The sequence below is a fragment of the Ambystoma mexicanum genome, chromosome 2q, assembly GCF_040938575.1.
Source record: "Ambystoma mexicanum isolate Mex_15411 chromosome 2q, UKY_AmexF1_1, whole genome shotgun sequence".
Taxonomy (NCBI): Eukaryota; Metazoa; Chordata; class Amphibia; order Caudata; family Ambystomatidae; genus Ambystoma; species Ambystoma mexicanum.
This window is the reverse complement of record NC_090924.1, coordinates 1,178,015,842-1,178,031,752: the sequence shown is the minus strand read 5'-3', so window position 1 is coordinate 1,178,031,752 and position 15,911 is coordinate 1,178,015,842. Positions and strand designations below refer to the sequence as shown.

Below are 15,911 nucleotides of genomic sequence, written 5' to 3'. Positions count from 1 at the left end.
ACACATTGGGGCTCAAAAGTAAATACAGTAACATCCAGATTTGGGATACCAGGATAGAGGGAGAAATGCATAAAAAGGGGGCATAACAGTAAATACAGTAACACACAAATTTGCCTGGATAGGGCGAAAAAATGCCTAAAATGGGGGAATAATAGTAAATGCAGTAACACCTAGATGAGATAAAAGCGTCTAAGATGGGGGACCCAAAGCATTAATGCAATGGTACTTAATGATTGGAGTGCAATAGTTCAATAGTGATACGATTATTGCTTACTAGCTAGCAGACCTTGGTAAACTGTGTTATGGAGGTGAGAGGGGGGTTGTAGGGCTTTCCAGAATACAGTAATTGCTGTATTCCCCATCCAGACCACTCTTACATTGTCTGGAGCTTCTGGTTGGTGGCAGCAGGCTTCACAGGTGAACACGGGCTACCACGGTATGGAGTTGCTTCTTCTCGAGCTGTCCTTTGCCTTGGGGCTTTTTGCCGAAGGGGCTGCACAGGCAGGGGCTGTCCTACGGTGTCGACTAAAAAAAGGGGCACAGGGCCAATCAGTGTCAGGATGGGTGGGAGGCAGGCTGGGTGAGGAGGCCAGGAGAGGAGAAATACAGACAAGGGGTTGTAGCTGGGAGCTGGGCTACTCACGCCGCACGCGGCGAAAAATTACAACTTACAAATTAGAAAAAGTTCAAATCAATCATTATACCAGGCCAAGAGAAGGGGCTTAGATGGGTACAAACACACCTTCTTTCCACGAGGAGGCTGCAGATGGAAATGCATGCTTGTCCTAAGCAAAGCCAATACACTTGCTCTGTGGAATACAGTCAGGGGCATCACAGCCAATCACAGGTCCGGGGTGGGTGGGGAGGCGGGTTGGAAGAGGGAAACACGATAGAGGGCTGGGAGTTCGGCTATGCACACAAAATGCATCGAAAATTACAACTTAAATTAGCAAAAGTTAAAATCAACCACTATACCAGGCCAAGGGCAGTATCTCAGATCGGTACAAATACACGTTCTTTCCAATAGGAGCGCGCAGATGGAAATGCGCACCGGTCCTCAGCAAAGCCGGTACACTTGGTCTGTGGAATACAGTCAGGGGTACCAGGGCCAATCACTGGTCAGGGGCCGGCTGGGAGGCGGGCCGGGAGAGGGGAAACATGAAAGAGGGCTCGGGGCTGGGAGCTGGACTTCTCAGGCCACATGCAGCAAAAATTACAATTTAAATTTAAATTAGCAAAAGTTTAAATCAACCAACATACCAGGGCAAGAGCAGGGGCTCAGATGAGTACAACACAGAAAAAAACTGTCATCAGAAATCATTTTGCAAATTTGCCTTCATGAATACTATGAGACGTGTTGTCCAGATTAAACTGAGCTGCACCAGAGGCAATAGCAATTATAAAGCACTACCATGAGAAACAACGTCCTTCGGTAATACCATACTCTTGTTTTTGTTTTATTTTAAACACAAGTAATCCTGTGGCAGGAAAACATTGCAGTGAAGAGTATTGTGCTCTCATTAGGAATATTGCACCTTGGTGGAACTGTTCAATAGATCAATGTATGACTACAAAATACTGCTCAGCATAGCAGGCCCAGACAATGGCCACAGGATACAGTGCAAGAGAATATGGCCCCAGTATATGGTGTAGTGAACCAAATTATTCATCATAATGATCTGCTGAAGCATCATTTGTTTGATCTTTCTATGCCATTGAATTTTTCAATGTAGGGTAAGGGTATGCCATTTGATAGGAGTTTACGCTGTGTCCTTCTCTTAAACAGGGCACATCAGTAGTAGACTGTGTGTTACAGGACTAGAGCACCTGCAAGACGCCAAGCCTTGGGTGTGAGAGCCATAGAGGGAGGTGCAGACATGCTAAAATGAAAATCAGCCTGGCATGTTTATCCATCGTAGTGGAAGAACAATCCATTGCTCGTTCAGATGATAGCCACATGATGCCAAATAGAAACATATATGTGCAGCAACGTACAACATATTTCTGGGTCAATGCCTATTAAATTCAGGCATGAGCTAGAAAGAGGTTGTTAAAGATATGGTGTGCACGCCATAAAGTGTGTGTCCACCTGACTTGGGAGGTTAAGACTCCATGCTCATTCAGTCATTGGCTTCTCTGCTGAGGATGAAAATGAGCACGTTGTACTGTACTACTGAATGTAAAAAAGGCATATTTAGCGGTCCCGGCGCAGACACCTCAAACCTGTTGCGGCTCAGGAATTAATTTGAACTACAGTACTGTTAATGGAAGGTATAGCCGCCCTGTTGAGACATGCTGGTCCTGTAACAGTATAGCAGCGGAGACCCCAAATCTGAGTCCCAGTGCAATCCAATTATATCAGAAGTGGCCATGCTGAGTAGGTCGTATACTGTCATTCAAAACTATATCCGTCCTGGCGAGGAGCATCAGCAGTGGCTGTTAGGGAGAATTCTCAATATGTGCTAATTTCCCTTACCTTTTGAGAACTACAGCAACTTTGCTGGATTTCTAGGATTTGATTTTTTTATCTGGAAAGAGTGTCAGCCTTTTCTCCCACTCTTTCATGTATTTTGATGTGTGTTTTACTTTTGTGTTCTTTGGTTATGGATTTTTTAAACACATCCATAGGCATCATCTTTTTCTGTGTGTCACACAGCACCTTCAGTGCAGTGGCACAGGGGTGTCTTTCAGACTCCCCAAGGTTTAAATGCCTTCTCTGGGACTGACTACCATTTCCCAGAGCATGTACATTTAAATTGACTTTATTAGTCTCTTTAAATTTACCGACCCAGCACACACTATCTTCTTATAAGTGCTGGAGGGGTTGCCTAGCTTCCCCTGAGTCAAAACACTCATGTAACAGTAACATGTTACCCTTTCCTACTTTAAATGGCTGGTGGCAGTGGTTTAGAGCAAACTACCATGATTTTTCCCGACCACCAACAACGGTAGCTAAAAATCGGGTCAGCCATGTTTTTCAATATGGCTCCCAAGACCTATCTGTAAAAACAGACTCTGGTCATCTTTTTTCGCCATTTCTTTTAGGAAAGGTCCTTCTTGTGTTTGTCTCCGCGTGCCAAACCAGGTTCGGTCCCTTCGTTCGTTGGCCTTTGGCGGGCTTCAGTGCTGAAGCCCTCCTCTGGAGCCAGGATGTCTGGGGTGGACAGGATGTGAGGGAGGTGCCTGAAACTCCCTGTTCTGAGTCTCCTAGGAGACCTGAATGCACTCTGGCGTGATTGGCTGGCTGCTGTCCGGCAAAGACTGCCATCCTGCTGTGTGAGTACCAGCCAGGCTGGAATGAATGGGGCGAACTATTTAAAAGCAGGTCTCTGGGACTTGGAAAGCAGAGTCGACCACTGGAATGAAAAAAACGAAAACGAGCTGAAGGAAGAGGACTGCTGCAACGACTGAACGACCGGTGAAGCCCTGCTGTAGGTCCGAATTGCCTGAAACTTACTCGACAGAGAATCCCTTCAAGGTTAACCTCTTCCCTTGAGTTTAGCGGGAACAACCAACTCGCAAGCCACCTGGACACCGTCCCTATCTGGACGAATTTTAATCAGAGTGCTGTTGAAAACCAGATAGACAGAGGGAAGGAAACCAGCTCGTGCACTTTAAGGCACTCACACCTTAAACCAACGTCTTGCTAAAGCTTTTGGCCTCATCCCTGGGCAGTGCAGGAACCTCCCAACGTCCTCTTTCTTGTCCCCACGACTGATGCCCAGGAACAGCGAGATCTGCTCAAACTGCCAGGGACAACTGTCTCAGCTACAGCTCTTCTTCATTAACCAGGTACTGTGCAAACGCGGTCCCGAAATCCTTTCGGCCATCGAGAAAGTGCGTGAAACTTTCCCCAACTACGAAGGCTTGTCCTTCCCTTAACATTCGTCAAACTTTTCACTGAACCAAATTCTTCTAATATCTGTGGCAAAGACTTAACCGTTATCTACCAGAACTGTGCTATCCTATGTGGGATGTTCTGACCCACTAGGCTCTGCCCTGTAACATCACTGTCTGATGCTTTCATCAGAAACAACAGGATGGCCGTCAAAAAGCCTGATGTGCGCTAAAAATCTCTGAGAAGTGCGCAAGGGAAACCGGAAAAATAGGCTGCCAATCCATTTTACCTACTTCAGTGGTAAAACAGGAAACCACACTGCCAAAACCTGTCATTGGGCTGCCCATAGAGGGAAATAGAACTGCTTCAAAAGACAGGGCTGCATTGCCAGGAAAACCCAGAAGTGCTTTAAAATCCATTTTTCCTTGGCTGTTGTTGAAAATGCAAAATCATGGATCCTAAACACCAGAAAAGATCCAACATCCTTGTTGGGTGTTAAACATCACTTTATTTAAATAATCCACCTAAGCACAATGTCGGGAGAAGCCCATTTCATCATAAGAAAATCCACATTAAAAAAGGTGCTTGCCTGGAAAAATATGTCAGAATATGGGCACAGGACCACCGCTCGCCTGTGTCAGAGCTGTCATGTACTTATACTGTTAGTTAAACTTGGACATTAAAATCAAATTGTGGAAAAGAAGAGACCTGCCATCAAAAGCAATATAGGTTGCTACAATTGAATTTCTATGTTTGCAAAAGACTGGAATTATGAGATCTGTGGTTATATTTGTTGAAAATGTAAGTTTATTTAGAAAAGACAATTTTAAACAAGTGGTTTTAAAAGTGAACTAATGTTATCCATCGTACTTCAAAGGCACATTCTACAGTTTGCCCCAAACAAAGGTATCTTCCCCCTGCTCACTTCTCAGGAACTGTCATTGACTTGCTAATGGAGGTGGGAGGAGATTTTGGCCTGTTGCTCAGAGGAGAGACAAAAGACTCCCTTGATTGAAAAGATATGCAGATTCAACTGTCAACAGAAAACAACTGCCAGCAGGAAGGGAGCCTGGGAGTGCTCTGGACCCAGCAAACCGTGGAGGCGGGACCAGACAGATTTGTGTATCTGGAACTGTAGAAAATATCTTTTTGGCAAAAGACTCATAGAGAACTGTGCAAAACTGGTTAAAATCTGTAATTAGGTTGTTAATATGAAAATGCTGCTCACAGTTTGAGACTACTCTGTGCGATGTTCAGAGACAGGAGTACCAAAATGTGGATGTTGTAGCAATTGTGATAATGTTAGAAATATGAAACTTCACAGGATTATGCCCAGATGTCCTGCGCATGTATGGAGAAATATGTGGACAGATCTGACACTGGGTACCCCACCAAAATGGCGAAAAACTGTCAGTTTTGAACCAAAGCTCGCACTAAAATGAAACTCGGACGGATACGTGCTCTAATAAATCTGTAATGTGAATATGTATTATTAACAAGTTGGTGATATTGTGAATATGGTTTATGTGAAAAATAGATTTACTGTACTGAAACAAAGGGGAGGTACTCCCTGGATTGTAAAATGCAGCATCACTACGACACTAGATTTCATTCATAAATCAGGAGAGGGGAAATACTCTAATGAATAGGATTCCTAGAGGGTGTGTTTAGTATAATTCAGCCTACCCACCCCTTTGGGAAATACATAAATAGGGACAGTTTAGGACCTAGAGACACACACAGATTCACCCATCAACTGATTTACTGGCAAAGTGCTCTGCAAGACTCCAGAACTCTGAAAGCAGAAGGCCCAATTCCAAAGCTGAACCCTTCTCAGCATGGCCTTTAAAATCTTGAAGCCTGATTTTAACCCCAGACTTCCAAGGGGCACACCAAAAATGGAACAGCCTGGCTGTGCTGTTTCTGCTTTCTTGCCAATAACTCTTGCTGGAACCGAGAGATCCAAATCAGTAGAGCAGAGCTGTAACCAGATAGCTGTAACCCAGAACCAACCCGTCAGATCCAGTCCAGAGGCCGTGCAGAGACCAGAGTGCCATGCTGAGTGCAGAACTGGGTGCCTGAATTCTGTCCGCAGGGCTAGCAGAATTCCAGTCCAGAACCCTTTGACCAGATCCTGATGGGCATATTCCAAAACCATAGTTGTGAGTATCTAGCATAGAATTGTCACTAGCCAATCTCTTATGCTTAAGTAATCCAATCCAAAACCATTATATCATATCCAGAACTGAATTGTAGAACCTTTCTTGTTTTTCTGAATCTTTCCCTCATCCATATAGTCCTTTGTTAATTGTAGTCATAAATTCATCTTTGCGCTAGTATATTTGCTGTAGAAAGACAAGTGTCTTGGCGGGCAAAAGTCAAAGCAGAGGCGCCGCTGTTCTGGTGGCTGTCCGTTGGGTATCTTGCATCTTCATAGCCTCCCTAGTGTAAAGAAATCCTTGTTTGTAATTTCAAAAGCGCATCTTTCATTTGAAAATCTTGACTCTTTCAGAAAAAAAATGACCTCTACTAAAACCTACATAACTTCTGAACCGTACATCCTCAGCTATCAAACGAACCTAATACCCCATTCCAACTCCTTGTAGTTTTTCTGTAATCGCGTTTCTCGTGCGCTGAAAAGTTTGCTGCGGATTTGCTTTTGGCTCAATTTCCACACGTGTAAAACAGCTTTTCTTTGCATCTGACCTCAGAATTCAGTTTCCAATCTGCTAGTTATTCAATCATCATTGCTAGTGTTTATCTGGAACTATACATAGGGGCTCCCACTAGTTTTGAATACAATTTAGAGAATTAAATCAAATTTTCAGTGTTTTTCCCATTCATTCAAAACCACACTCAAAAGCATTTGACCTGTTTTGAAATAATTCCTGTTTCTCTCTATGCTTGCTAGGAGGAATTGGGATTGAAACTGTATTGATTGAGATTGTATATTCCTGAAGCCTGTTTTCTCTCTCCATCTCTATATTGCATATTAGCGGGGATTGAGTAGTATCAAAGGGAAAGAGTGACATTGCATTTGATTGAACACACAAAAGTATTATTTCTGTGCTGCGTTAATTTCTTATCATTGCATTTGACTGAACCCACACAAAGTTTTATTCTATGCTACATTATTTTTCTTCTCCATACTCATTCTGATTAAAGTGATTGTTGATTCTCATGACATCGCCCTAAGGCTGATCATTGTATAAATATTAATAGTGTGATATCTAGATATTGTTCAAATTCATAAAAGTGTGACATATATCTTGTTCAAATCCATAAAATAAATCTTTTAACTTTGCAAAACAACCTGCTTGTTGGTTCAGTGAGACCAGGGGGGGGGGATTCAAAGAGAGGGGCGTGATATAAGGGTACATCATTTAGAAATAAAAGAACTTATAGACAAAAATATATAATTAAGGGCTCCAGCTGTGCATCACACACTAGGCATTGACTTAGGTGGATTGCTAGGTTGAAATCACTTACACCTATACAAAAGACTCTGAACCACTGACTTTGGTCCAGGCCTATTGAGAGGAATTGCTGTCTATTCTTATAACCTTGTCTTTTTACCCCTTTATTAAGTATCTGAAGTGCCATTTTGCTCCCACTTCGGGGGGGCTAAACTTGTTCATTTGCTTACCGGTTGTGTAACTGTTGTTTATTAGTGTGTGATATTGAGCTGCTTATGCTAGTGTAATGTTTTCTAACTGACTGAGTAAATAAATGTATATTCTTTTACCAAGAAACCTTAAGTGTTTGTTTGAACCACTGTATTTGTTAGGCCTTTGTGTCACTTCTTCTACTGCTCACTTCAACTCTTGAGATAAGTCTGCCTGCTCAGCCATCGCTATCACTTTACTGTGTAGCATGGGCTTGTACCAAAGGTGAAATTGTGCTTACACTTCTAGTCCTAATTGTAGTGTTCCCAAAGGGTACTGCAGGTGATTCTGCCTAACAGTGGCCCAGACAGGCTGTGCAATGACGGGGGAGGCTGGCCCTCCGCTAACCTGCGGCAGCCTGCACATTGCATGCAGGGGAGGGGATGAGTGTGAAGCAAGTGGCTCTGTTCACAGCATTCACATGCACACATGTAAAAGAGACCACCATAATCGCACAGCGAACAGGCAGTGGAGGAGGAAAATAAACCAGGCCTCCTTCAGTCACAGGGATCTGAAGACCAGTGTCCTGCATTAGATAACATAACATCATCTCACATATTTCCCTTCTGTAACTGCAGGGTCTCAGATGTTCATTCTGCAATGCACATGTGCACAGAGGAGCTGTGCATCTACATTGAGAGCTCTTAAACACATTGAGGCTCTGCTATAATGTAAACGTCCCAGCTGCTAAAAGCAACACAGAGCACAGGCTCTCTGTTTCAGTGTATTTGTGAGAAAGAGGAGTGTGCATGGAATGGTGCTGTGATGTGAGAGGTGTAGACGGTGGTTTCTCAACGTTGCCACAGTCAGCCAGCTTTAAAATGTGAATATTCAGCATTTTACTGGTGTGAGGCAAAAGGGGAACCCAGAGTCTGTTCGAATTCTGACAAGCCTGCCTCCTTCTAGTGCGTGTCATCATGCAGTTGATACAATGAATGTCATTCAGCTGGGTAATAAATGCATGCCTGTGTTATTGGTACTCATTGTGATGCAGTGCTTGCGTTTTCCAAGTAAGTGTGAGTGTGTGAGTGACCTACACTGAAATGAGTGCATCAGGCCTCAAAGACCCAACATACCCCAGTGAGTAATGTCATCTTTCAAGACAACAAACTGGATCACAAAGCAAGCCTCATTTCCTTTCAGGTCTAAGACATTGCTGTCATAGTGTCTTCTTTTTAGACGTGCAAACACAGGTTGATTTGTGCAGCACTTCCACTCTTATTTTCAAGCTGCATGGCCCTGTCAACGAGTACAAGCGAGGGCCATTATCAAACCGTTTCCCTAGTCTGTCCTGAAAGTGCCGTAGTATAACGCAGGCAACTGTTTGGGCTCTCATCACTTTGTGTTCTGGTACAAAACAAGGGGGCATTTGCTCGAATTGCAATCCAATTTCTTATTTATAAATATATACTAGCCTATAATAGTTCAAACTTTGGCCTGGTCTGTGGGAGAGTATTAAATAAAATGCTCTGAAAGATTAAGTATCTCCTTTGCTTGGCTGGAGGAGGGCCCTGCCCTAGGCTCAGGAGTATAATGTGCAAGCCCACCCTATCCAGAAACCCTGGCTCCACCACTCCTGGCTCCTGGCGCTGCTGCCAAGCTCCATTACACAAAGAACAGACTGACTGAAACATGCTTTGTCATTAAAGCTATATCAGCCATGCTGGGGAGTGCCACATCTTCATATCAGCAGTATAGAGGCAAATTCAGAAGTGCCGGCACTGCTCATCAAACTCACCAAAGCTTTTCTGAGACCCTCATGTAGTTAGTTTAAAGTGGATCTTCTACATTTTAAAAGTATCTTTTTTTCTCTTTTCTTTGTTTTGTAATATGTGTTAAAAGTTTGATTGAAATATTTACACAATAAATACAAATAAATAAAAAAAGCGGATCTTCACAGTACCTATACACAACACCGCTGTCTCTCTCTCGAAGGGACATGGGTGATGTACCTGACTTACAACTGGCATTTACAAGGTTTTTAGAGAGGTCAATTTCTTTCTGTAGGTCTGCTATTGTCTTTGTAGGGCATGGTGGAGTTTAGCTAAGGCGACTGATGGTCGGGTATATCTAAGGTATATGTTTTCCATGTTTAAGTTCATGATGAACCTCCTGGGCAGATCTGCAGATGCCAAGCAGCATCCGCAACTTTTCAGAGACATGTGCCAACCGCAGGGGGACACATGGCTACGTACCATGCCTTTTACAAACTCACTGGAACTTTCATTCAGATGGAACGCTGCTTTTGGCTAGCCAGTTTACCTAGCCTTCCACAGAGCACTTAAAACCCACTTGTTCTAATTCAGTATCCCACAGGTTTGCAGTAGGAGACGTCTTTCACATCTCCGCTGCCACTAGCGCCTAGACGCCCTTGGGCCTTAGTTGAGCTTTATAAATCTTTAAATAACTAAGTTCCGTAGGAAGCTGTTCTCTAGAACGCTGTTGGTGTATGCTGTTACTGCCTATACAATGTTGGTGTTGTGTGTTCTCTTTCCCGCCAAGTTATGCATGAGCACAGAGTGCAGGGCATAAGACTAATTACATATTACATATGGCCTTCAAGCGGTATGATATGAAAGGTTATTTATAACCCGCTTAATACCCAAAGGTTTCTAGGCACGGACCCGGGGATCGAACCTGTGTTGCTTCATGTAGTCTTGCTTCCAAGGTGAGCACGTTGCCCCTGAGCTATCCTCCCGAGACAAGAAACCTTTAGATCGTAGCTATCCCCTTCAGAACCTTTGGCCTCACATCCCCAAATGAATCTGGTGATTTCATCAGTTTGGTGCTTTGCATAAAAAGGTATCGAGAAGGGTGGATAACTAGAGATAATATTACCTGCGTAAACAGGAAGGCCATTTTTCATATGTCAATGAATTCTACTAAGGAACAGAGCAGTTGTGATAAGTCAGGGGTTGAGCCAAGTGGTTTTGAAAACGATTTTCCACTTGATATGTGGGTACACATTATTCTTCACATGTATATCTAAGTGTAGTTCATGAAAACATATCTGACCTGTCCCCAGTCTGAATGTGGACCTTCATGCTCCTTATTATCATTGAACTGGTGCCCATCATTCTGCTGTTGTGGACTGCTTGAAAGGCTGAGATCTCTGCGCTCCCTCCTGCTGCTGTGCGCATGTCCAGCTTCTTCACAGCCGCTTCCAATTTTCAGCTTTCTTAGGAGCATTTCTATTTCTGGAATATAAGTAAAGTCAGAGTATCTGTAATAATATCAAAACAATTACTGATAATGACACATTCTACAAGGTAGTGGCGAAATAGTGTGTTTAATTAAGTCAAAGGTCCAACCATTTGAATGTGAAAGATAAATAGAACCCTAAGTCAGCATAGCATGACCCATGCTTGCTGTGCAAAACCATGTGGGGAACCTGGGGGTCCATGCAATGACTGGTGGATGAGAGCAACAGTACTGAGCTACTGTATAAAATGCTGGCACAGTCCCCGTCTGGGGCACTTTGCTGCTCTTTAGCTAGGCTCACGCTATAAGTAATTAAATATATAAATGAATACATAACTAAATATCTGCACAATTGGCCCCCTTTCTGTTCTTTCAGCTGGGAAGCAAGCCATCATGGTCAGTCTACTATGGAGATCGATGTGCCGTTCCCTGTGTGCCTGTTAGGCAGAGTTTGTATGCAGTGCCCTTTGGGACCACTACACACAACTATGACTAAAGGTGTAAGCAAAAGCAACCTTTGGTATAAGTCTGTACTGCACAGTTTTTGGTAGCGGAGCTGAGCAGCCAGGCTTATCTCAAGAGGGCATGTGAGCTGTAAGAATGTTACACAGAGATCTACAATCACAAGTATTCAAATAAACTCTTACACTCAAGGTTTCTTGGTTAAACACTTATTAATTTATTCAACAGTCAGTTATAAAACATTCACTAGAAGGAGGCAATATCACACAAAAATATACTTCAGTACTTTACACTGTACGTTTCTGAGGCATTTAAACGACTTTGAAGGAGGATCAAAATGGCATTCAGAGTACTTTGAAGTAGGAGCAAAAAGGCATAGGTTAATAAAAAGAAGATAACAGTTACTCTTAGGCAGTGCAAATACTTTGTGTTCACCAGAGGAGACAATCCAATGCAATCGGTTAGGCCAAAGTCAATGGGCTAAAGTCTTGTATAGGATAAAAGAGTTCTGGTAGTTAAACAGAAAAGTCTTTGCCACAGTTCTCAGAAGTAGTTTGTAAAAGAAAGATTCATATATTGGGTCACAAGCTGACTAGGCCTGCAAGTTGCCAAAGTTCCAAGCACTTTAGCAGTGAAAGGTAAGTTCCCTTGGTCGGATTTTTACAGTACCTTACAATGAAGAAAAAGATGCAGGTGAAGACTTCTGCTCCTGGCAGTTCCTGCAGATGTCGCTGTTCCTGAGCCTCAGTCGTGGGGACAAGAGGGAGGATGTCGGGGGACTCCTGCACTGCACTGGGACTGGTCAAAGCTGGCATTTGGCAAATTTTCAATTCCGGTAGCTGTAGACAAGCACACAAACTGGTGTCCCTCTCCCTGGTTTCACTCTGAGAAAAATCCATCCAGCTCCGAGAATGGTATCCAGGTGGCTTTCAAGTTGATTGGTCCCACCTACGCAAAGGGAGAAGTCGTCCTTGCAGGGCTTCTCTGTCGAGTTGAACTTGGCGATTCAGACCTGCAGCAGGGCTTCACCGGGCAAACCAACGGTCCAGGAGTTGCAGCAGCCGTCCTCTTCAAGCTCGTCGTCGGTTCTTTCGTTCCAGTGGTTGACTCTGCCTTCCAAGCCAAGAGACTCGCCTTTTATCCAGTTTCCTCCCATCATTGCAGCCTAGCTGCCATTCAACGAGCAGGGTGGCTGTCCTTGCCGGACAGTCAGCAAGCCAATCACGCCAGAGTGCATTCGGGTCTACTAGGAGACTAAACACAGGGAGTTTCGGGCACCTCCCTCACTTCCTGCCCACCCCAGACACTCGGGCGCCAGAGGCTTCAGACCTGAAGCCTGCCAAAGGCGATGAAACAAAGGGACCAAACCTGGTTTGGCGCGCAGAGCAAAAGTCTAGAAGGACCTTTCCACAAAGAAATGGTGAAAAAAGAAGACCGGGACCTGTTTAAACAAGGGGGGGCTCAGATGCCATCTTGAAAAACATGGCTCCTGCGATTTAACGCTACCAGTGTTTGCAGTCGGGAAAAGTCATAGTAGTTCATTTTAAAACCACTGCCACCAGCCATTTCGAGAGGAAAGGGTAGCATTTGACTGCTACATGAGTTTCTAGATACAGGGAATACTAGGTAGCCCCTCCAGCACTCTATTGTAAGATAGTGTGCTGGGTCTAGGAATTTGAAAAGACTAGTAAAGTCAATTTCACTTTACTTTCTATGGGAAAGAGTAGATTATCCCAGATAAGTTATTTAAACCTTAGGAAAGCCTGAAAGGCTTCCCTGTGTCACTGCACTGAGGGTGCAGTGTGACACACATGAAAATATGATGCCTATGGAGTTGTCTAAAACTCCATAACCAAAGAAAACACAAGAGTAAAACACACAGATTTAAAAGTTCAAAGTCCCAAAATTTAGCAAAAGCGCTGGAGGGCTGTAAGGTAGGAGGAATTGGCACATTTATGAGAATTCTCCCTAACAGTCCCCCTACATGGGATGACAAATATCCATGTGGTGTTGGATATTGTGCACCTCCATCATGGCAGAACTCTGCCAACAACAACATGCCATAATGTGAATATGTAGCGGTGCACGCATGTTAGGGAACGTCCCCTTTTGTATGGGTAGATGCTTTAGAAAAGCAAATGTATTTACCATTCCATAAAGGGCCTTATGGCACCCTCTTGTCAGGAATCAAGCTTGCCAAAGCCATAGCTTTAAGGATGCATGTACTTCTAACCTTGCTATAGGTCCCTACCCATGAATATCAGCATACACCCACTTCCAAGAGTTCTGCGACTCTGGCTGATCTTCCCCAGACGAGATCTCCTTCTGATTCTGAGCAGTCTGGTTACACGCACCGGACTGACTGTCTAGCGGAGCACTTCACAGTGGACGTGTATTGCAGGAGGACCACCTCACCTAAGGTCCTCGACACTGAACAGCATAGCATATAGGGGTCTGGTTGCGACCAGATTAAAGACAAACTGAATGTCTATACAAGAAAGGTTGGAAGAGCTGGAACCTGTAATTAGTTCACCACTTAATGAAACACTCTAAAATACGTTTGTAATGATGTGCATTATGAAAATGGACAATTTACGAATAGGAATGCAAGGTGACTTGCCATCAATCAGATGTTACTTGGTAAAGAATCCAAGCTATGGAAAGATTCCAGTTCCCTGAATTCCAAGGTAAGAAATTCACCTAGTGATCCACATCTGCTTCCATTCTTTGCAAACTATTTCCCGCATCCAGAGCATGTCGTGGTTACTGGCTCTCTCTGACTTGTGTTTCCAGCTGCATGCCAGAATCTCGGCACATTGTGGATGATCTGAATCAAAGCCTCTGTTCTGAGGACGTTCCTCACGCCAAGAATGGGCACAAACAAGAGGACCGCCTCAATGTCATGGGCCAAACCCCCTGCAGAATGCATAGCCGGAAAGGTAGCATCCTCTCACGTGTCTTCTGAAGGGGTCTTTGGCTTCTTCACAAATACCAGTAGGCGTCCAACCCAGTCTAAATGCAAGGCTCATGTGCTCCTCTCCATTAAACCAGCCTGGTGCTTCCCCTGCCTCGGGCACTGGACTGGCCCCATGAAACTCTTTCAGCCCACGACTAGATTCTTCCAAAAGGACCCCATAGACAACCCATGGCAAGAATTGCCAGCAAGCATTATTCAGAAATGTTAATACGGAGTGGACAAAAGAGGAAGCATCCCAATAATTGCAAGGACTACATATTCACAATCAATGCACTCCCAGATTATAAAATTATGAATTACATTACAATGTTTACAGATCAGTAGATAGAAAAATATATGGCATCATATTGCATAGATCATATCTCTAAAATATAATTATATCCATAGTGCAATAGGCAATCTGATTCCCCCGATAATCCCTGTGATGACATCATCAGAGTATTCGGAATTGTTACTTATGGCCAACTAATTCTCACCTCTACTAAATCATCAAACATAGGAGCATGGCAGATATGAAAAAGGTTCTAGAGTTCAACCTGATGACTACAAACTAACAAGATCGATGGAATCGCCAAGAACTACGATTTCATATTCATTCATGGGCGTTGCCGTGTATCTGTTCTCTGTAATCTCAGGCATTCTAATCCCATCAGGCGGGAACCACAATTTGTCCATCTGACCCAAATAGTTTCCTACCAACTTTGTGTGTGTGGAAATGCTTCCTGTCATTACCTGCATTAGCTTACAGCGTTAATAGGATATACCATGCTCTCAAGCATGTTCAGGTCCCGGTGCTGTGTGCTGTTCACGCATGTGGGTATTTAGGCAACATTACACTTTCAGTTAGTGTTTGAGAAGATGGCAGAACACACCATTGAAAAGTGGGGTTCTCCTTTAATTCCCTTATAAATGAATGGAGTCATTCAGTTAGTGACAGGGATGTATGATCCCTGTTCTCCACCAATCACACATTCTGTTTTCAGATAGTAAAATGTGAGTGGCACATGAACAGGACCATCACTTCCTTTCATGGGCCTGGGCCCTGCATAGTTCATCTGTAGTATATTAATAAACACAGTCAATATTGCCTGCTGGGATTCTGAAATGAACCCTGGCAGATGCACTGCAGAAGATTTTCCCAGAGTATGTCAAAAGACACGGATGCGGAGGCACTTTCTAGGGATCATCACTCCTCAAATGCTGCATACTACTACTTTTGTGTGTTTATGAAATTGGTAATGCAGGGATATTCCTTTTCACCTGCAAGGTAATTTGATAAACCATACCAGCTAGGGTGCAGTCCTCTCAACGGCACTGTGATGGCAAACATCCTACAAGTTGGTGTGCCATCCGTATGACACGCATAAGCAAAGTCTGTGAAAGGTCTGCTTTTGATGACCCAGCACCCGTCTCCTCATACCACCCAAGTCTGACCATATGGGATCCAGCAGATGTCCTGGAATGCTTCACAGCATTCCTCTGATGTAGCCAGCAAGTGGTGTCAATTATGAAATGCAGATCTCCCCATTCACCCCCAACAGCACATTGTGTTGGTCCACAGGAGGTTACATTAACAAAAATGATTTCTAAGCTCTACATTCAGTGAATACAAATATTGCTCTCCAAAGTAACTTCCTATCCACCAGTATGTCCAAAACCCACAATTCAAATCTCAGAGTGTCATCAGTAGACGACATGCACGGAGTAAAAGCTTGCCTCATCAGTAGACAAAGCAAGATGTCCACATCTTTCTGTAAATATATCCCAC

At 43.7% G+C, this 15,911-nt stretch overlaps 1 protein-coding gene across 2 annotated transcripts in view; it reads right to left on the bottom strand.

The window, feature by feature from the left end:
- The window catches only part of SLC39A12 (solute carrier family 39 member 12), a 787,521-nt gene that overhangs the window by 472,256 nt on the left and 299,354 nt on the right, over window positions 1-15,911 (bottom strand). For both annotated transcript variants that reach the window (XM_069648578.1, XM_069648576.1), the window contains exon 5: window positions 10,519-10,700. In XM_069648578.1, the coding sequence (XP_069504679.1) occupies window positions 10,519-10,700 (182 nt within the window). The remainder of the gene's footprint in view (window positions 1-10,518; window positions 10,701-15,911) is intronic.